The 22,228-nt window shown below is 43.1% G+C and overlaps 1 protein-coding gene across 1 annotated transcript in view; it reads left to right on the forward strand.

Moving 5' to 3' along the window:
* The window catches only part of LOC124775432 (cubilin-like), a 187,658-nt gene that overhangs the window by 140,224 nt on the left and 25,206 nt on the right, over positions 1-22,228 (forward strand). The window contains exons 8-9 of the mRNA XM_047250265.1: positions 15,135-15,242; positions 15,291-15,584. Of these exons, the coding sequence (XP_047106221.1) occupies positions 15,135-15,242; positions 15,291-15,584 (402 nt within the window). The remainder of the gene's footprint in view (positions 1-15,134; positions 15,243-15,290; positions 15,585-22,228) is intronic.

A 22,228-nucleotide genomic window follows, 5' to 3' on the forward strand; every position in this document is an offset into this window, starting at 1 on the left:
TCTAGATACCATTAAAGCCTCACGAATTGTGTCATTTCATTTGTATAAGAACCTGCACATGTATTTTAGGCTGGATCCCCCATTTTTGTTCAATGCTGAGGTGCCAGTCGAGAACATGGAGAGCCTTAGCAAATCTATTCGTGTGTAAGTGAGAATTTTAAGTAGACTGGGGCGGCAGTAAGAATTTGGATCGACGGCCGGGGTGGCTGAGTGGTTCTAGGAGCTACAGTCTGGAACCACGAGACAGCTACGGTCGCAGGTTCGAATCCTGCCTCGGGCATGGATGTGTGTGAGATCCTTAGGTTAGTTAGGTTTAAGTAGTTCTAAGTTCTCAGTTAAGTCCCATAGTGCTCAGAGCAATTCGAACCATTTTTGAATTTGGATCGAGGAGGGAGGCATGCCAGGGAAATCTCTGCAGTTACTTAAACAGCTGTGTCAAGGTGGCTTAGTGGCTAGCACACCTGCCTAGTAAGCTGAAGACTCAGGTTCGGTTCCCGGCCTTCGTACAAATTTTCACTCGTGGCTTCAGGCTGTAAGGCGTCAGGCAAATCCAACACCTTCCATGAAAACCCTGACATGATAAGCAAATCCAGTAATATGTCACATAGCTCCGAATAAATCGTGACATTAAATTAACCAAAGTAATACGAGTAACGAGTGAGCAAATGGAATACCACAGACTAACCCAAGAATGCCTAAATGCATGTCATACCTTCCCACCGTGAGACAGACGCAGTACCGAGGGGAGAAACGAGAACAGAAGCCGAGAGCAGAACCGTGTTATGCTGGAAGGCCCTACGATAAGGGACGGACACCCACATTGCCAGCTAACCGCTAGGACCACCCCCCAGCCCATGTTAAATGCTAGAGCCCTCCAGAAGAACAGTATAGATCTGGCGATAACACAAAAAGGGCTACCCCAGCCGCAAGTTTTAGCGTGAGGCTTTTCCGCGTCTCTGTTACGTCAGGATCACCCCCCAGCCCATCTTAAAAGATAGAGCCCTCCAGAAGAATAGTATAGATCTTGCGATAACACAAAAAGGGCTACCCCACCAAAAGTTTTAGCGTGAGGCTTTTCCGCGTATCTGTTACGTCAGGATCACCCCCCCGGCCCATGTTAAAAGATAGAACCCTCCAGAAGAACAGTATAGATCTTATGATAACACTAAAAGGACCACACCTCCTGTAAGTTTTAGCGTGAGACTTTTTCGCATCTCTGTTACGTTGCAAACATTGCCCCACCACGAAAAGTATAACGTTTCTCATTGGACAGCCAGAATTTTGTAGGTGGAGCTTAAGGTTAACATTGAGACCCTGATTGGTCAGATGAAAACACAGCCAGATAGTTTTTTTAAACCAACTTCGGTAAATTGTAGTAAGGAGAAGTTAGGAGAGAGTTGCTTCCGAGACGACGAGGTGAGCGGAGCAGTGCTGCCCGCCGCCCCCTGACGAACACCGACAAGGTAATCAACACACGCGAGGCCGCATAACAGCGCATAAAGCTTCACTCAGAACTGCAGAAGTCTCATCTGTTACACCCCCTTTTGGCGTAATACTAGAGTCGATCGTCAATTAAAGCTCATGGTGTTCACATTTGCCACTTGAAGTAAAAATCTGAAACGCGATGATTTTTCTGTTATATAGTTATTGAGAAGCCACATCAGCAACTGTAATTTACGACAAGTTAGATAAGTAATTAAAGATAATTGAGGGTCACTGTAGACCATTTTGATAGTTTTCTCTTTTGTGAAACTTAATTTAAACCTAGATTATAGATGTGATGTGGCATAGGTCATCCTTCGATCCATTGTAGAACTTGGAAAACCATTCAGGGGATATTCGTTCACATTTTTGTTGAACGCAGTTGGTTTTTACCATCCTGTATTAAAACATTTCCTTTTATCAATAGTGCAATTTATAAACAATGTTTTGTGAGTAGAATAAAATTTCCTATGGTAAACTTAACTGTTTTTTCGACATTATTTTAACATCAGAAGAGGCACCAATGTTAGCACTGAATAGGGGATCATGAAGGAATTTTATAAGGGGGCTATGCTCCAGACTGAACGCTGAATGGCATAATCAGTCTTAAAAGATGATGCTGATGATGATTTACCAGCTAACTAAAAATAGGAAAGTCTTGTACCCCTTCCACTAAATTTAGTTAGTATTAAGAGTCTTTTACAGGGAGTGTAGTGGAGCTGACGCTGAAATCATTAAGCATTTGGTTATATCATCGCTAGTCTCACTGAACTCTTCTGAACTCTACATGTCATTTGTGGTCTGGCGTCTCCTTACCAGCAACAGGTCCCAGGTTCAATCTAGTTAATTCCCTAAAAAACACGCTCAGAGCGTCGTTGCGCGAAAGTGGTAGGGAGACATGATATAGAACAAACAGACATCACGCAGAATGTTAGAAGGCTTTATACTTAAAATCCTGTCTGTATGAGACCAGAAAAGTTTCCAATATTCTCTCATTTCAGTTGTTTTATTAATCATCGAGGCCTTTGCTATCTACAGATCAGGGACAGTAAGGGAAGGTCCTAGTCTAGCTCCCAAACCTCTGCAAAGCTGAGTTTATTCATGTTCAGTCCATTAAGAGCTGTTTGCTGGGTCTTTGCGCTCAATAAGCCAAGTTTATGTAACCGATGAAGACAGCAATCAAACATTTTGCTTGTAACTTATTCACTTTAATTATTTCTACTGAAACAGAACTAAGAGATGAGGCAGAAAAGAACCGGAGATACATTATTCTAAGTTTAGTATTGTTTTTATTACCAGTATTTATAAATGTAAGCCCCGAGTTTCATACGTATTCAGATCATTACCATTATATTGGTTCAGTTCATACAGCATGTTCGAAAACAACGTGTAACAAAATTCCATGGAACTATCAGAAGAAGTTTTTAATATACAGTTGCATAAATTTAAAATAGGCCATTTTGAGAAAATCATACATACAGATTGAAATGACAAAAACTGAATTTTTTAAATTAAGGATCAAAAGAATCTTGCAGCATAGTCAGCATCATCTTCTTTGCCACCCTTGTGTTGACCTTGCTTCTTGGGTGGTGAACTTGGCGGCACAACGTGCCCTGGCAAGTCGCAGCTTGTCTAATAATTTCAACACCTGTATAGTATCACAACGTGGGGTGATATTAACATGGGTTGGAGCGCATATTCCGCCAATTGTTTCGTAAGTAACTCCAAATTTTAATGTATTTAACCCTCCAGACACAATTTTGGGGAGGCGTGTCCAGCATTATTGAAGGACTTATAGGGATTAAGAAGCCGCCCTGTAGATACATTCAGAGCTGGTCTGGGTGAGCTAGGTTCCTTTAACTGGCATGATGGCTCCAACAACAGCTGCAGGAATAGAGTTCTTATGTTCAATACAAACTCCTGATTCATCAGACTTTTTTACACTGTCATTCAGATATAGGTGGACAAAGAGAATTCTGGTAGTCGAGACATCGTTGAAAAACGAAAACATGGTCCAAGCTGGCTGCAGTCTGTTTATTGTCTGTGCTTTTAACTAATGTCGACTGTCTGTCAGTTTCAAGCACCTGAAATACACCCACGAAAATGGTGGGATTTTTTTTATACATTTTCTGTCTACATGAAAGGTCTCGTGTATGTATACACTTCACCGACAAAGTACATGAGATCTTTTGTGTAAGCACACAATATATAAACCAATGTTACCATTTTTTGGACACATTTGAGGTGCATAATAATGACAGACGATCGGAATTAGCTAACGGCACAGACAGTAAATAGATTACTGCCTGCTCGGACTATATTTAAAATATGTTGAGGCCTGGGAGTCCCACTAGCGCAAAATTCCGAAAACTCGGTGGAAGTATGAGATCCATATTGATGTTTTAATACTTTATAAATCATATCTGTTATTCCTGATGGCCATTTACGTAATTCTGGACTGGCACTTATAGGCATGTTTATATTTTGTCTGCACAACATCACTTGGAGAATCAGTATTTCACTCGAAGTTAATTACTTGGAGAGGAAAAATAGCCAAGCAGCAGACACACTGCGAACAGCAGAGTGGCCAAAATTGAGTGGCGCATATTTTCTGTCGTTAGGTGTGTATCACAGGCTTCTATATGGCGTAATTCCCAACATATCCGCATATGAAGAGATGCACGTCCGAAATTAAGTAGTTTCCGACATACGTAAGTAATATTACAAATTAAAAATAAAATACTTCTACGCATCACGCAGAGATCATTTATACATTATTTTCTGCAGGGAAGAGGGAAGAATATTGCAGTATTTCTTTCGTTAAATATCAGAACTCTGGTTTTTTTGTTTGCAAAGTCCCTGTAAGGGAAAGTGGAGCTGGATTGGCTATGAACTTCTCATTACAGATTTAACGAACCTCTTCAATGTCCAGTTTCTTAGCTTCCGATCGAAGACAAAAGCTCTACATGGCTACCAAATATTGTTTTACAAATTTCATTTATTATATATCACAACACTGGTTTCCACAAATAGTATAACGACCGGTTTCGACTTTTTAGAGTGTGAGTCTTAGATACAATGTTTAAAAACTAAGAAAAAGGGGGTAGTAAAATTCAATGAAACTAAATTAGAAGTCAAACTAACTTCTGTATTCAACTTTAAGAACTTAAATATGCCATATATCAACTTGTTACGTAAACAGACCAGGTGAGGCTACCACAGTACGAACATATTTGCGCTCTAACTGTTAAGACTAAAGGCTATGGTTCATTATGTTATAGTACAGAACTGATAACTCATAACTCTACAACTGGAGACTTAAATTAAAGATGAACAGCAATGTTAATTTTGCGCGAAATATTGTAGGTTGCTGGAATAACTTTTTGGTTTCTGATTTTCACGATCGTGTCTGCTTCGAATCTCTGAAGTGTGTCGATATTGTTCGCACTAGCAAATCAGAGTTCGTAAATTGAAAATCAGCCTTATTTTGAATGATTACTGCAATTAGTTGAGATCTCAATGAGATAGCTGCAATGGTGACAAAAAAGAATTTTGCAAACCGGTTATTCCACTTTATACAGGCAGATTCATCCGGATTTCCATTGTAAATTTTTTCAATAACGTACCAGAGATATCAGCTGTAAAAAATGAAATAACATCACAAAGGTTTAAGCAAAATTGAGTATTATTCTCAGTTAAGGAAACTTACATTGATTCATATGGCTTAATAGATCACGAGAAGGGGGAGGAAAGCTGAAAATGAATGAATCAAATTAAATATGCCAGATAAAAGGCGGATATTGTTTTACAGCGATGACATTTTCTTAACTGATTACTTCAGTCTTTATGTATTGTGACAACACGTCTCATATGTAGGTTGTGTCCTTGATCACAAATAACGTATTTATAGCGAGACTATTATATTTGCTTCAAAATAATATATCTTTGTTAAAGTAAGAATAGAAATAGATAATCCATAAAATTTCGTTGCGGAGCCCCATTTGTTTGAGGCAAGGAAATTATTGTATTCACTAGACGAAATCAAACTCAAAAGTCATTCAGTAATTCCAAATATCCAGAAATGACAGATAAAAAGCTCAAATAAGTGTTTATCTGTGTGCAGAAATAAAATCTTGCACTACATACTTTATCAGATCCACGCATTCTTCGAATATATATAGATAAACATGTTCTTCATTATGCTGAGTTGTCTTTATGTCTGTCCTAATAGTCTTGTATCATCAAGAGTCAGATCATTTACACAATTATCCCCAGTAACAGTTTTGGACCATACTTACCTGTAGTTACTTTAAATGTTCGACATGGAACACAAAAGCACAAATCGCTTGGTTGCCGTTTTAGTCTTTTCTTTAAAAGGTTGAATGAAAATTCTTTAGTCATAACATCGAGATGAATTTTAAATGAGAACATCTGGATAGGCCGGTGACATGTGCTTTTCAGACGACGGAGCAGGTGCGTAGGACTGCAGAAGCCATCATGTGGTGCCTCAGGACCCACAATCGGAAGCCGGAACATTCCACGAAGGTTTTTTCCGAAAGTGATGGACGAGATACCGTTCAGGACAGGATTGTAGGAGATAATGGAGACGTCGACATTCCGTGGACTGCATGAAAACATAGAATAGATGGGCGTTAGAATAGTGGCACACACGAGGTAACTGAGTGTGGGCCAAAAATGTTCATTTGAGGGTAAAGTTAATTTGTTTTGTCCATCCACAACGAGATTTTCACTCTGCAGCGGAGTGCGTGCTGCCAGATTAAAACTGTGTGCCGGACCGAGACTCGAACTCGGAATCTTTGCCTTCCGCGGGCAAGTGCTCTACCATCTGAGCTACCTAAACATGACTCACGCCCCGTCCACACAGCTTTACTTCCGCCAGTACCTCGTCTCCTATTTTCCAAAGTTCACAGAAGCTCTCCTGCGAGCCTTACAGAACTAACACTCCTGTAAGAAAGGATATTGCGGAGACATAGCGTAGCCACCGCCTGTGGGATGTTTCCAGAATGAGATTTTCACTCAGCAGTGGAGTGTGCACTGATATGAAACTTACCGGCAGATTAAAACTGTGCGCCGGACCGCGAACCCACTTAAGGATTTCAAATACATAGTTAAATACACCTTTCCAATGTTCATGTCTCCGCAATATCCTTTCTTCCAGGAGTGCTAGTTCTGCAAGGTTCGCAGGAGAGCTTCTGTGAAGTTTGGAAAGTAGGAGACGAGGTACTGGCGGAAGTAAAGCTGTGAGGACGGGGCGTGAGTCGTGCTTGGGTAGCTCGGATGTTAGAGCACTTGCCCGCGAACGGCAAAGGTCCCGAGATCGTTTCTCGGGTCGGCTCACTGTTTTCTTCTTATTCGACAATGGTCGTTTTTGCTTGCATCAGAATTTATTTGTAAGGAATTCTCGTGAGCATAAATTTGAAGCCACTCTATCTTTACCTGGCTGTGTCAGTCTTATTTACGGCACACTACAGCTTGTAGATTATTTTCTTAAATGAATGTTCAGTTAGGTATAACTAAACTTAGGTGTAGCTTACAGTGTCTATGAGCGTTGTTTTGTCACTTTAAAAGACCTTTTGCTTGTCATGAAAGTTAAGAGTCTAGGCGTCTGAATCAGGGCACCGACGGCAATTGAGTCTTGCGTCGCCATACTGATATAATGAATGGCGCGTACTCACATGTCGTCGATTTAGTGAACGTTCAAGACGTGTGTAACACCAGTAGTTTACAGCATTTGGCATTAGTCACTAATCGAATAACCTTTTTGTGACTGCATTTGCCGCTCGCTTCCGAAACGTCCCAGCACTGCTAAGTGAAATGTACTTTCATATTCGCATAATTTGTTGAGAGTGGGCAAAACAGTTACTTTGCACCGCCATCTATCACCGTTTCGCTCTCTATTCATCACAAACTGTCTTAAATGCACCCAACACAATTTTGTTGTTAAGACAGAATCAAACAAATTTATTGTCTCTTCTTCGTCTTACAGAACATATTACGCGTGTGTATGCCTCGCTCACAAGTAGTTAACTATTAGCCAAGAGTTCATCGGATACTTTTACATTATATTAAAAAACTTTGTACATTTACAGCTTCCTCTTTCTGTGCGTGAAGGTCATCCAAGTGACCGGAAAATCAATATTTCGTGCTTTAATTCCGCTCAAACGGAAACACAGTTTAGTACATATAGTGCTCTCCTCACTTTTCACTTTTTACTTCTGTAATGGGTCAAAGTATTTTTAAGATCTCTGCGTGAATATAGCTCTTTAAACGTTTTGGTAGTGGGATATGTAACAGGTCAATGATTAAGATTTAAACTGCCTTCACCCATTCTGGTGGTGTTTTGTTTGTGTAACACAGCAAAGCATGTGCACCATGCCACGTTCAGTGTATTGATTCGTAAGCCAGAGGATGGTATTAATTTGGGTTTCCGTTAATGTTAATTTATTGACACAAGGCGGGCCGAGTTCTGTGTATCGAGTATAATACAGCGGCTGCGTGAAGTAACTCGCTCCGCGACTGTTATACATTTTGTCATTGTAATCACTGCTGCTTGTCACAAAGGTGAAAATTTCAAACCGTTTGTGTTTGAGTATACTTTTGTGTAGCACAGTGGTCGTCAAACAGCGACCTGCGTGCCACATGCGGTGCAAATTAATTATTTATGCGGGCTGCGGTTCTTAGCCGCGTTTTCTAACAAAATGCATCTAGCAACCTACAGACGAATCCAAAAATGTGACATTACAGGCACTAATATCTTGAGACGTGCTTAATTTTAACTGATGTTGGTGAATTTAGCTGTCAGCTTAGTAAAGTTGGCCCCGTGCCTCAGGAGCGGAACGGCTAATAAGGTGGGCATTGTGAGTTTCGAAGATGGGAGAGGGAGAATGCTCATTGGACTGTAAAACTGCATTCACAGCTTCTAGGGCTATTCTCCTATCAAAACCATGTGCTGTGACAGCTCCAAGTAAACGAGTAAACTCGAAATCCGATTGTCCCTTGACATCAATTACTTTAAAAACGCCCATGCGTTACGCGACTGCCTTGTCTAACTTAACAGATTACTCTTATTCGTATCACTTTCTATTTCTTACTGGTAGTACGCTAAATTATCCTAGAAATTACACCAAGATGTATCAGGATGTTTCGGCGTACTGCAGCGCATACCATCAGAATTTGTTATCAACATAACATATAATGAATAAGCTAACAGAATTATAATTTCATACTCTTATGATCATTCGCAGAGTAGATCATGCGGGCTGAAAAGCTATCAATCGCCTTCTCTACTTAGGCACATTTGTTTTCAGAATAGTTAGCTTCCTAGAAGAGACTCCACAATTGGTGTACGTTGGATACAGTATCAGATAAATATGATTTCGGTTTATCGTAATAAGTACATATATTGGAAGACAATCGGAATAGTTCATGTGTAGTGTAAACTGTGCACAGAGCTACCACCGGAGTGGATTTCAGCAACTGGCGTCATAACGTTTCATTTTATTATTATTTGCAGTTAAAACCAAATGATGTACTGAGAAGGTTCGTCATTTTTGTGTTGTTCTTATTTTACTGACGAAATATTTTTATGACTCGTGTCACTTCATACTCATGAAATAATCAAAGCATGGTCTTCACTACCTGTCAGTAATACTGTTCCAGCCCGCCCAGCTAGTCGCGCGGTCTAACGCACTGCTTCCCGAGAGGGAAGGCGTGCCGGTCCCATGCACGAACCCGCCAGACGGATTAGTGTCGATGTCCGGTGTGTCGGCCAGCCTGTGGATGTTTTTAATGCGGTTTTTCATCTGCCTTGGCGAATGCGTGCTGGTTCTCCATATTCCGCCTCAGTTACACTGTGTCGGCGACTGCTGCGCAAACACTTTCTCCACGTACTCGTACACTATAATTACTCTACCGATCAAACATTTGGAGTTACATTCGTCTGGTATGAGATGTTCCCGAAGGGGTGCGGGGTTGAACCTCACAATAACCCTGGATTCGCTGTGGGGAGGTGGTGGGATGGGTGGACTGCTGTGGCCTGTTGTAAAGTTGTGAACCAAGGCGGGACGACGCCTCTCCGTCTGGGTCCCCAGTTCAATACACGTACACAATACTGTTCCAACTTGGAAACGGTTTTTCTTGACTGGATATCTCACTATAATTCGTGTTGAACTTTATAATCCACCATAATTGCTGGTCATGGAGAGCACAGAACTGCGTGGACGGAGGAAGATGGACTACTGGAAATGCGGGGAGGGAAAAGGTAGGTGAGAATGTAACATTACAAATTACATGGACGGCTCAAGTACTAATTGAAGTGCTAAGGAAATTGACATGGAAAGATATCTATGGAAGGCTTTCGCCAGAAGGAGAGACCGATTGGAGAGACGTGTGCTAAGACAACGAGAATTAGTTAACCTGGCACCTTTGAGGAGCATTAGAGGGAAAAATAATTGGGGCAGACAAAGAGAACAGGTTATAGAAGATGTTGCGTTTAATGGTCAGGTCGAAATGTAAACATTAGCACAAGCTATATGGGGCGATCAAAACGAAGACCATACAGCTGTGAAGCAGCATGCCAGTCACCGTGAGCGCTGAGGCAACCATAACACCAAAGCCCCAGTCTGAAGATACCTGTTTGGTAAAACACCGTGTCCTGCTGCGTGGAGAAGTCCGTATCGTCTGCTGCACTTCCTCGTCCGACAGGAATCATCGACCCGTCAAGGCCTTTTTTAAGGGACCGAATACTTGATAACTGTAAGGGGAGAGGTGAGACCCACAGGGTGTTCAAATGGCTCTGAGCACTATGGGACTTAACAGATGAGGTCATCAGTCCCCAAGAACTTAGAACTACGTAAACCTACCTAACCTAAGGACATCACACACATCCATGCCCGAGGCAGTATTCAACCCTGCGACCGTAGCAGCCACGTGGTTCCAGACTGAAGCGCCTAGAACCGCTCGACCACAGCGGCCGGCAAGATCGAGGTCGAAGTGCTCGGATTAAAATGGGTGTAAGGTATATAGTCCTTCACCCCAACTGCTGAACCTATACATCGAAGAAGCAATGAGGGAAACAAAATAAAAGTTTAAGAGCGGGATTAAAATTCAGGGGGAAAGGACATCAGTGATAAGATTCGTTGACGACATCTCTATCCTCAGTGAAAGTGACGAAGGATTGAAAGATGTGGTGAATGGAATGAACAGACTAATGACTACAGAATAAGAATGGAGAATAAATCGAAGAAAGACGAGGGTAAACTGAAGTAGCAGAGCTAAGAACAGGAAGAAACTTAACATTACAGATGCAGCCATCCTGATTTACGTTTTCCGTGATTTCCCTAAATCGTTTCAGGCAAATACCGGGATGGTTCCTTTGAAAGGGCACGGCCGTTTTCCTTCCCAATCCTTCCCTAACCCGAGCTTGCGCTCAGTCTCTAATGACCTCGTTGTCGACGGGACGTTAAACATTACTAACCTAACCATCATGAATCGCGATGATATCTGTGTAATTTTTCTCTTTGAATAAAAATGTCATTTCTGATCGACTCTATGCGTATTTCTTTGTCATCTTCTGTACAATACTATAGCAGTTCTTTCCAATGTACGGCGCAATGTTCATAGAGCTGTGTTCCTTGATAATGCCACATCATGTGAAAGTTCCTTCCGACCTTAAGGGGCCAACGAGTGGGTGACGGACGAAATTATAGCTCAAATTCAGGATTTTTTTTTCTCCGTACTGGAATGCAGAGAACAAATGGGGTCTGATGAAATGAATACAGCATACATTGAACTTCTAATTGGCATTTTTCATTGCAAAAATTAGTATCTTCACTGTGTAATTGGGATTTTCCTGAGGCAGATCTAAAAGGAAGTAGATGGACGGTTGTTGCTGTAACTCCGGTTGCGGTTATCTGAAGCAAGAAATTAAAATATCACCCTGATCCTTACAGATTTAATGCTGTTTCATCGTAGGGATTTGCAAAAGAAAAAAAAACTGAGAAATATAGGTATTTGAAAAATGGGCAGTTGGCAGTTTTTGTACCCATCTTTTGTGGAACCATCTTTTTGGCCGAAAAAATACTATATATCAACATAAAAAATCGGCTACGATGAATTGAAGAATTTCAATTTGCTTCAAGGGAGATTAACAATCATTAATATTAGATGAAAATTGTAGCGTGGGTAGCGAGAAACACGCTCGAAAAACATGGGTTTGAGAAAAACGCGTTTAAAGTTTGACAAGTGTTCGTCACATAAAAAAAGGGACGAAGCTAGAAACTTACAGGATACCGTCGATTCCTGGTCCGTAATTATTATCGCCCCTGATAGTGGATAGCCGCTTTTTGCTACTTTGACCTGATAAGCACTCAGTTTTGTCTTCAAAGTGTGTGGCTGGCGGAGGTTCGAGTCCTCCCTCGGGAATGGGTGTGCGTGTTCGTCTTTAGGATAATTTAGGTTACTTAGATGACCTTAGCAGTTAAGTACCATAAGAGTTCACGCACTTTTGAACATTTTTGTCTTCAAAGTCCTTTACGTGGCTGGGCGCATCGCCGCTGGCGTCCCTGTCCTCACAGAACCGGTGCATTTCATTGCCGATTTTGATTTGAAGCCCATTTGCCACGTGCATTAATGGAGTATGGCCCACACTGAATAGCATATTGCCAAATTTGAAGCAATGTTGACAATCTGGCTTCGACAGGATGTTGTTTTTGGAGCGTTTCTACAAATGAGACTGTTCAAACTTTCGTTTACATTTAGAGTGAAACCGCCCAAACAACGCTTCAGTAGATTTACTCCAGTCGGCATAAATAGAGGTGGTGGCATCGATAACGACTTTTGGCAACGGATTCTATAACGCCGAGGCGTGTAGTGCACGCTCACCTTCAAACGCTCACAGAATCGTTACTTTTTGGAGTTTTCGCATTATTTTTTGCGGAATAATTATTCAATGTATATACATTCGAATTCCATAATTAAAAAATTTCGAGTTTTTTCGACCGTCACCCTGTCGTTCTATCCTAAAAATCTGCACACGGATATACCAAGTGTAGAAGTATGGAACCGGAATTTGCCTATAGATGGTGCTACTAACAGTCAGTGCAGGGTCCATGAGAGCGCGTCTACAGCGCCATCTGCTTCCTGTAACGGTTGACGATGAATGTCAACACGCAGTAACCCGAGTTACATACATTGGTATGTGTTTCAAACCCGTAGACATGTCGAGGCTTCTGCCTACGAGCTACGATTTGTGGACAGCATTTGTTATCTTTTGAATAAAACTGCTGCAGAATCGCATCGAGTACTTGTCGAGCTTCCGGAAAACAAGCTCTTGGGAAAACATAGTGTTTTGACTGATTCAAAACATTCAAAAGTGGTGAGTTTGACGTGAGAAACGACGAGCCCGTGAGACCACCGAGAAAGTTCTAAGACAACAAATTTCAGGTCCTATTGGATACAGATGATAAACTCAACAGGAACTCGCAGAACAATTGAATATAACATAGAAAGCCGTTTTTCTTCAGTTGAAAGCTATGGGAAAGGTGCAGAAAGTGGGAAAATTGATTCTGCATGACCTGAATGAAAGACCATAAGCAAATCGAAAGACCACTTTTGAAACGCTGCTCGACAGATAAAAAAGAAAGTCCTTTCTCCATCGAATTGGGACAGGTGATGAAAAATTGACATATTTTGAGAATATTATGCGACATAAATTATGGGTGAATCCAGGCAAACCATCTACATCCACTGCAAGACCAAATTGATTTGGAAAGAAACAATGTTCTGTGTTCGGTGGGATCAAAAAGGTGTCATCTATTATGAGCTGATAAAACATGACGAAACTGTTAACACTGATCGTTACCAAAAGCAAATGATCGATTTAAATCGAGTATTACGTGAAAAACTACCGGAATAAATAAAAACGCCACACGAAGTCATGTGGCTCCATGATAACGCCCCATCACACGATGGGAAAACGGCTCAGGGAAAGGATCGAGGATTTCAGTTGCGAAATATTAGGGCATGCCACTTCTTCTGCAGTCTTGGGTCCGTCCGATTATCATCTATTTGCATCACTGTTACACTATTTCCCCGAACCACGCTTCAATTCGTATGAAAATGTACGACAAGGGCTCGCTGACTGGTTTGCTTCGAAAGAAGAGCAGAATCTTTGGCGTTGAATTCATAGCCTGCATTCAGAGCCTGCCGGAGAGTCGGGAGAAATATGTAAATAGCAATGGAGATAAAATATTGTTCATCAGTTTCAAACAACAGACCTGTAATTACTGCAACCTAATTCCGGTTTCGTACACTATGTGACGAAAAGCATCCGGACACCTGGCTGAAAATGACTTAGAGGCTCGTGACCCCCTCCATCGATAATGCTAAAATTCAGTATGATGTTGGTCCACCCTTAGCCTTGATGACAGCTTCCATTCTCGCAGGCACACGTTCGATCAGGTGCTGGAGGGTGTATTGGGGAATGACAGCCCATCCTCAAGGAGTACTGCACTGAGGAGAGGTATCGATGCCGGTCGGTGAGGCCTGGCACAAAGTCGGCGTTCCAAAACATCCGAAAGATATTGTATAGGATTCAGGTCAGGATTCTGTGCAGGTCGCTCGATTACAGCGATGTTATAGTCGTGTAACCACTCGGCCACAGGCGTGCATTTTGAACAACTGCTCGATCGTGCTAAAAGATGCAATTACCATCCCCGAGTTGCTCTTCAACAGTGGGAAGCAAGAAGGTGCTTAAAACGTCAATGTAAGGCTGTACTGTGATAGTGCCACGCTAAACATCGAGGGTTGCAAGCCCTCTCCAAGGAAAACACGACCAAGCCATAATACCACCGCCTTCGAATTTTACTGCTAGCACTACACAGGCTGGCAGATGGCGTTCACTGGGCATTCGCCATACCCACACCCTGCAATCGGATCACCACAGTGTGTACTGTAATTCGTCACTCCACACAACGTTTTTCCCCTTTTCAGTCGTCCAATGTTTACGCTCCTTACACCAAGCGAGACGTCATTTATCGTTTACCGGCGTGATGTGTGGCTTATGAGCAGCCGCTAATCCATGAAATCCAATTTTTCTCACCTCCCGTCTAACTGTCACAGTACTTGCTGTGGATCCTGATGCAGTTTGGAACTCCTGTGTGCTGGTCTAGATAGATGTTTGCCTATTACACATAACGAGCCTCTTAAACTGTGGTTGGTATCTGTCAGTCGACAGATGAGGTCGGCCAGTACGCTTTTGTGCTGTACGTGGCTCTTCACGTTTCCACTTCACTATCACATCGGAAACAGTGGACCTAGGAATGTTTAGGAGTGTGGAAATCTCGCATACATACATATGGCACATGACACAAGTGACTCTCAATCACCTGAACATGTTCGAAGTGCGTGAGTTCCACGGAGCGCCCATTCTGCTCTCACGATGTCTAATGACTACTGAGGTCACTGATATGGATTGCCTGGCAGAAGGTGGCAGCACACTGCACCTAATATGAAAAGGTATGTTTTTGGGGGTGTCCGTATACCTTTAACCACATCGTGTACTTCTACATCTGGTGTAATGTAAATGCACCGGCTCATGTTGAGAGTTGAGCACTTTCCTTGCCCTTTTGCAGGACCACCCGTACAGCGCGGTGTCGTGCACGGACTGCTGGAGCGACCGCGTGGACAAGCTGCTGGTGTGGGAGCCGGCAGGTGACGCGGCAGGTGGCAACGCGTCCGCCGTCTCCGCCGCCTACTCGCCGGCCGCGTGGACCGAGCCGCAGCCGGAGGGCGCCACCAGCCGCTGCCTGTGCCACGGGGGCGCGCAGCAGCCGCCGGCGTCGGTGGTGTCGCGCTCCGAGCGGCTGGCGCTGGAGCTGCGCGTCGACGCGGCGCACGCCGCTGTCAGCTACTTCAAGCACCCGGCGCCGCTGTTCGAGGCGCGCTACCAGTTCGTGCACGGACCACTGTGCGGGCCGCCGCTGCTCGCGCCCGCCACCGAGGGCGAGCTGCTCTTCCCGCACTACGAGGCTCTCGGACACGCGGAGCCGCCGCGGCAGATCCGCTGCATATGGGAGCTCCAGGTACACACGCTCTGCCTTTCCGCCATAATACTCTTAAAATGGGAAAGAAATCGTTAGATGACAAGTACATGTAGAGTCAAACAAATTATTACAGGTTCAGAAAAACATTGATGATTTATTCAAGAGAAAAAGCCGAACGAATTCAACAAGAAATTAATGCGTTGGTTCACCACTAGACCTTATTGCAGGCTGTCATTCAGCTTGGTGTTGACTGATGGTGTTGTTGGATGTCCGTCTGAGGTATATCGTGCCAAATTCTGTCCAATTGGCGGGTTACATAAAAGTATAGACATGTTTGGAAGATCCTGCCATCAAAATACAGAGATGTTTGGAGGGCCCTGCCCAGTTCCAATCGTTGTCACTCTGGGAGAGATGCGTCGACCTTGTTGGTCAAGGTAGGGTTTTGCAAACAGTAAGACAGGGAGAAGGGATAGTATGATAGAACATCTGTTAAGGCATCAGGGAATGATTTCCTTGGTACTAGAAGAGGCTGTAGACGGTAAAAATTGTAGAGGAAGAAAGAGACTGGAATAGATGCAGAAAGTAACTGTGAACGTAGGGTCCAATTGCGACAGTGAGCTGAAAACCTTGGCACAGGAGAGGAATTCGTGGAGGAATGCATCACACCAGTTAAAAACTGATGACTCAAAAAACACGAGCAGAAGACATTCTTGCCGAATGTAAGCCCAGGTTGACTTCCCGTGAAGGGGGACAAAACGAGGCGCAGAACATCGTCGACTTACCTCTATGCTATAAAGCTGCAGCAGATGACGACCAAAGTGGACCTGCTATGAAAAGAAATTGCATCTCAGATCATCAGACTTGGTATTCGGGTAGTAAAATGGGCTAGCGTCAGGTTGGTATGCCATCGCTGCCTGGGGGGTCTCCAGACACGTCTTCGCTGGCCATCAGGCCTCATGTCGAAGTGGGACTCATCACTGAAGTACTGAAGTATTTCTACTCAAGACATGAGTTCACACACCGCAGACGTAGTCTAGAGATTCCCCAGACAGCAGTGGGAAACCTTCTCTTTCCACAGCAGGACACTATCATTGTCATCCATGACACCCTTAGAGCACAGTGGTGCGTCGACGATATTATCCGCCCTGTTTTGTAGCCTTTCATGGCAAGCAATGCTGGACTAACAAGTCAGCTTGTCTTCGTGCTTGCCAAACCATACCTTGGCCAGCAACGTCGCCGGATTTCTTCCTGGTTGAGAACTTCAGGTCCATTCTGGGTGGGCCCTCTATCTATCCCCGGATGCTGACGATGTAATGAGCCGCTTGCACAGATTTACGCTCGATATTACTTCGGAGGACATCCAGCAAATCTAGCAACCAAAGCCAAACAACTCCTAGCATAAGAGCTAGCGGTGGACTAACAAATTATTAACCTGGACAATTTGTGAAACTCTGCCTGTTAAATATATCGTACAATTTTTCTGAAATTGTATTAATTCGTTTGTTTGTACATTTACATATACCGTTTTCGCCGCATTCTGGTATTAGTCCTGGAGAGCTGGACCACTTTTTTCCTTCAGCCGAAAATTTGTGTGTTTTTCAACTTTTTATAACCCCTGATCCCATATTCTTAAAGTGCGAGATAAAATTAGGTACAATATATTACTGAGGCACTGCCATTTAAAATATAAAAGATACGATAAAATGAAAATGTAAATGAGTGGTGCATCTCACCCATACGTATATGGGTGAGATGGACAAGTGTATTGGGAAAGATGGACCATATAAAAATGGATATAGATGAAGAAATGAGACAGTTAAATTTTCATATTTTTATCTGGAATATGTTGTAATGAATACAGAACTATACTATTAAGTATTTTTATCCAAAAACATTTATCAGTTTATTATAAACCATAATTGAACATTGGCTTTTCTAATGAGCTGTTCCTTTTGCTCGAGCATTAACTTGTCTTCCTCTTACCACAGCAATTACACTTATTATCAGCTGCTGAACAACATTCATATGACCATTGTGAACAGGAAACACAATGAGTCCTGAAATCATTTTTATTACTATCGTAACAGATTTCACCACGCCTTCATCTCTTTCATCGAATTTCTTTCGTAATCTTCTACAATGTCTGCACCTGACGAACCCATGAGCAATATGTAGTTATATTTTTTTTTGTTTTACTTTCGTTAGCCTTTTTTCTCGTCAGGAGTGTTGCCCTTTGGTGGTATTTTTGTACCTTTTTTCTGTTTCTTTCCCCATCCCTCTTTTTTCTTCAGAGATTCAATGTTTTCAGAAGACTTCAGCCATTTGGATACAGATGCTGTCTTCGTCTTAAAATTTATAGTTTTATCATTATAACGACTACCCAGAATTTCGTCTGTTTTTGCTTAGAAGTAGTCATTTTTGAGGTGTTATTGATGGAAGTTCTAGGTATAGTAGGAGTGGAATTCGAAGTTGTGTCATTGAAAGAATTTGACCTGTGCAATAAGAATGCTCTTTTGACGTCCTTGGAATCAGTAGGTGTTTTGATGTACTTTGAGCAGATTGGTTGGCCTGTGTGTGAGATTCTTGTTTTTCTTTCTTGACATAGATATATCTTCCGACAAATAACTATCGCCTGAGACTGGGGGCCATCTTCAGTGGAATTATTCAATATGCCTTGAAGCTAAATATAATTGTGCCCAATCACTCTCACTTTAAAACAAGTGTTGTATCTCTCCCAAGTAACACTGGTCCATCTCTCCCGATTGTCTGGGAAAGACGGACCACCCCAACGTCTATCTGTAGATGGCGAAATCTAAGGTCATTTTAGGTTAGTTCCATGTCTACACATTTGCCAAGCTTGCAGTAAAAGAACTGCAACAATGTTATTCAAACTAAGCCTTAGTACTAAAATTATGTAACTACACGATAAAACTTTTCGGCTTACCCGAACAAAAAATGTGGCTTCTGTCCAAACTGACACGAAAATCAAAGTTACACTTTTGAACCAATTTTGTTCACCAAAGATCTTACTCGCAAGTTGCGAGATTTGTTTCCAGCTGCTCATTTGTGAACTAAGTCTTTGGTCCGTCTCACCCAATGATTCTACTTACCCAGTGTATTTGGCGACACTCCTGAACATGCGATACTGTTAAGAGCTGTTCGAGTATAAGCACACTGTAGACAATACTACCCTTAAAAAACATTACACTGCTATCGTGTAACATCTTCTGTGCCTCGGATAATGGACTCAAATCAGAGAGAAAGAGATTACTCATCATATCTGACTTATCTAGAAGAGACATTAAATTATGAAGACATCGGTCGCATAGTATTATCATCTTGAGGGGATGTTCACTGCTACTGCAAATAATCATGGACATTTACTATGGGATTAAGAACGGGTGTTTTACTGGACCATTGGGGGCAAGATGCGATGCCCAACTGTTTTTTACATCATAAACATATACATGCAACCCAGTCAATACAGTTATTGTCACCCTGGAGAACATGAGTGTCTATAGTACACTCAACTTCATAATGAATCCATAGACATTACAAAAGTGAATGTATGCATGCATGTGTGCTTGCTCATCTCCTGATAAACTACTGAATAGTGCTCAACCAAACGTGGTACAAACATCACTTACTGTCCTAAAAGAAACTCTGTGGGTGTAAGAACCACTTATCTCCTAAAAAAAAGGGGGGGGGGATGAAAAGAAGCATAGGCCACGTCGCGCCAATAGCCAGAATATATTTATCCAATTTTTGTGAACGAGGGTACTTAGCTACGTGCAACCGACTTTACACATACTTTCGAATTTTTTCGAAGATTTTCTAGCCAATAAGGCCCACAAAATGGTGAAATATAAAACGTTCGTCGCCCACAACATTTTTGCTATTCATGCAGTAAAACTGAAACATCAGGCATGACCTTTTAATTGATTACTTTTTTATAACTAACTACACTCCTGGAAATGGAAAAAAGAACACATTGACACCGGTGTGTCAGACCCACCATACTTGCTCCGGACACTGCGAGAGGGCTGTACAAGCAATGATCACACGCACGGCACAGCGGACACACCAGGAACCGCGGTGTTGGCCGTCGAATGGCGCTAGCTGCGCAGCATTTGTGCACCGCCGCCGTCAGTATCAGCCAGTTTGCCGTGGCATACGGAGCTCCATCGCAGTCTTTAACACTGGTAGCATGCCGCGACAGCGTGGACGTGAACCGTATGTGCAGTTGACGGACTTTGAGCGAGGGCGTATAGTGGGCATGCGGGAGGCCGGGTGGACGTACCGCCGAATTGCTCAACACGTGGGGCGTGAGGTCTCCACAGTACATCGATGTTGTCGCCAGTGGTCGGCGGAAGGTGCACGTGCCCGTCGACCTGGGACCGGACCGCAGCGACGCACGGATGCACGCCAAGACCGTAGGATCCTACGCAGTGCCGTAGGGGACCGCACCGCCACTTCCCAGCAAATTAGGGACACTGTTGCTCCTGGGGTATCGGCGAGGACCATTCGCAACCGTCTCCATGAAGCTGGGCTACGGTCCCGCACACCGTTAGGCCGTCTTCCGCTCACGCCCCAACATCGTGCAGCCCGCCTCCAGTGGTGTCGCGACAGGCGTGAATGGAGGGACGAATGGAGACGTGTCGTCTTCAGCGATGAGAGTCGCTTCTGCCTTGGTGCCAATGATGGTCGTATAAGTGTTTGGCGCCGTGCAGGTGAGCGCCACAATCAGGACTGCATACGACCGAGGCACACAGGGCCAACACCCGGCATCATGGTGTGGGGAGCGATCTCCTACACTGGCCGTACACCACTGGTGATCGTCGAGGGGACACTGAATAGTGCATGGTGCATCCAAACCGTCATCGAACCCATCGTTCTACCATTCCTACACCGGCAAGGGAACTTGCTGTTCCAACAGGACAATGCACGTCCGCATGTATCCCGTGCCACCCAACGTGCTCTAGAAGGTGTAAGTCAACTACCCTGGCCAGCAAGATCTCCGGATCTGTCCCCCATTGAGCATGTTTGGGACTGGATGAAGCGTCGTCTCACGCGGTCTGCACGTCCAGCACGAACGCTGGTCCAACTGAGGCGCCAGGTGGAAATGGCATGGCAAGCCGTTCCACAGGACTACATCCAGCATCTCTACGATCGTCTCCATGGGAGAATAGCAGCCTGCATTGCTGCGAAAGGTGGATATACAATGTACTAGTGCCGACATTGTGCATGCTCTGTTGCCTGTGTCTATGTGCCTGTGGTTCTGTCAGTGTGATCATGTGATGTATCTGACCCCAGGAATGTGTCAATAAAGTTTCCCCTTCCTGGGACAATGAATTCACGGTGTTCTTATTTCAATTTCCAGGAGTGTATATTCGCAACACATTTCGTGCACACTATTCACATGTATGACTGTATGTATCTGCAGATTCATATCACTGTGGCGACTCATAATTCAGGCGATTACGACGTTATAAATATTGAGCTGCAAGAAAGTGAAATTACTGGGTGGAATTCGTTAGAGCTACAGGTGATGTATGTGTAAAACATAGTTAAATACATTTTAAATATACGTTACACATGCTTTCATAGGCAAGGCCTTAGGTAAAGAACTCCTCTTAAGCCCTCTGGAGCGATGTGAACGAAACTTGTATACATATTACCTACTATCTGGAAAGAGATACTGTGGGTATAAGAAGCAGCAACCTCCTGTTTGTACCGAAGTGATAAACTGAAGGGACAAAGGGGCTAGGAGTAGATGGACGGAGATGGTGGGGTAGGGGACGAGAGGATGTGGGTTAGTGAATAGAAAGGGAACAGGACATGGAAAGTGAGAGTGAGGGGGGGAGGAGGAGATGGACAGAGGGAGTGTGGAGGAGATTGACAGAGTGACAGGAGAGGAGATGGACAGAGAGTGTGCGGAGGAGGAGCTGGACAGAGAGACAGGACAGAAGGAGATGGACTGAGAGAGGGGGAGGAGGAGATGTACTGAGGGGTAAGGTGAGGTGAATGTGAGGGGGCGAGATGAAGATAGATGGGAGGTGCACATGGATGATGGGGGAAGGAGTAGACAGACAGGGAGAAGGTTGAAGGAGGAGATGGTCTCATTGAAGACTGAAATATATACATACCTGGACAAACTGAAGCACTCAACTAAGAATAAAATAAACATTCCCCTTGGAGTGCACAGCTCTTTTACTGTTGTAAAGAAATTTCAACAGAACAAATTTAATTTGAGTAATAAACTGAATAAATCCCAAGCAGATTATTACTCTCTAATTAGCCATCACAGGCGATGAGAAACCTAAAATCCTCCCTGAACTATCTCTGAATTTTGTGTGGCAAATCAGGATTGTAAAAAGAGATCTACAGATGAATAAAGCTATTACTACTACAATAATAGTAGTAGTAATGGCTTTATTCATCTGTAGATCTCTTTTTACAAGGTTATAGGACATGTCAAAGTATTTAAAAGCTTAGACGAATTAAAAATAAGCTAATTTGTATACACTTACATTCACAGACTTCTAGTTAAAGACAATCATTAGATTTACTCCAGGTATACAATACTGTTTTTACAAATAACTTATTAAATAATGTAATACCACACTGTTCACTGTTCACTATCAATCACTGCACAAACTATACACACACTGTTTTATAACACT

This window comes from Schistocerca piceifrons, chromosome 2 (assembly GCF_021461385.2).
Source record: "Schistocerca piceifrons isolate TAMUIC-IGC-003096 chromosome 2, iqSchPice1.1, whole genome shotgun sequence".
Taxonomy (NCBI): Eukaryota; Metazoa; Arthropoda; class Insecta; order Orthoptera; family Acrididae; genus Schistocerca; species Schistocerca piceifrons.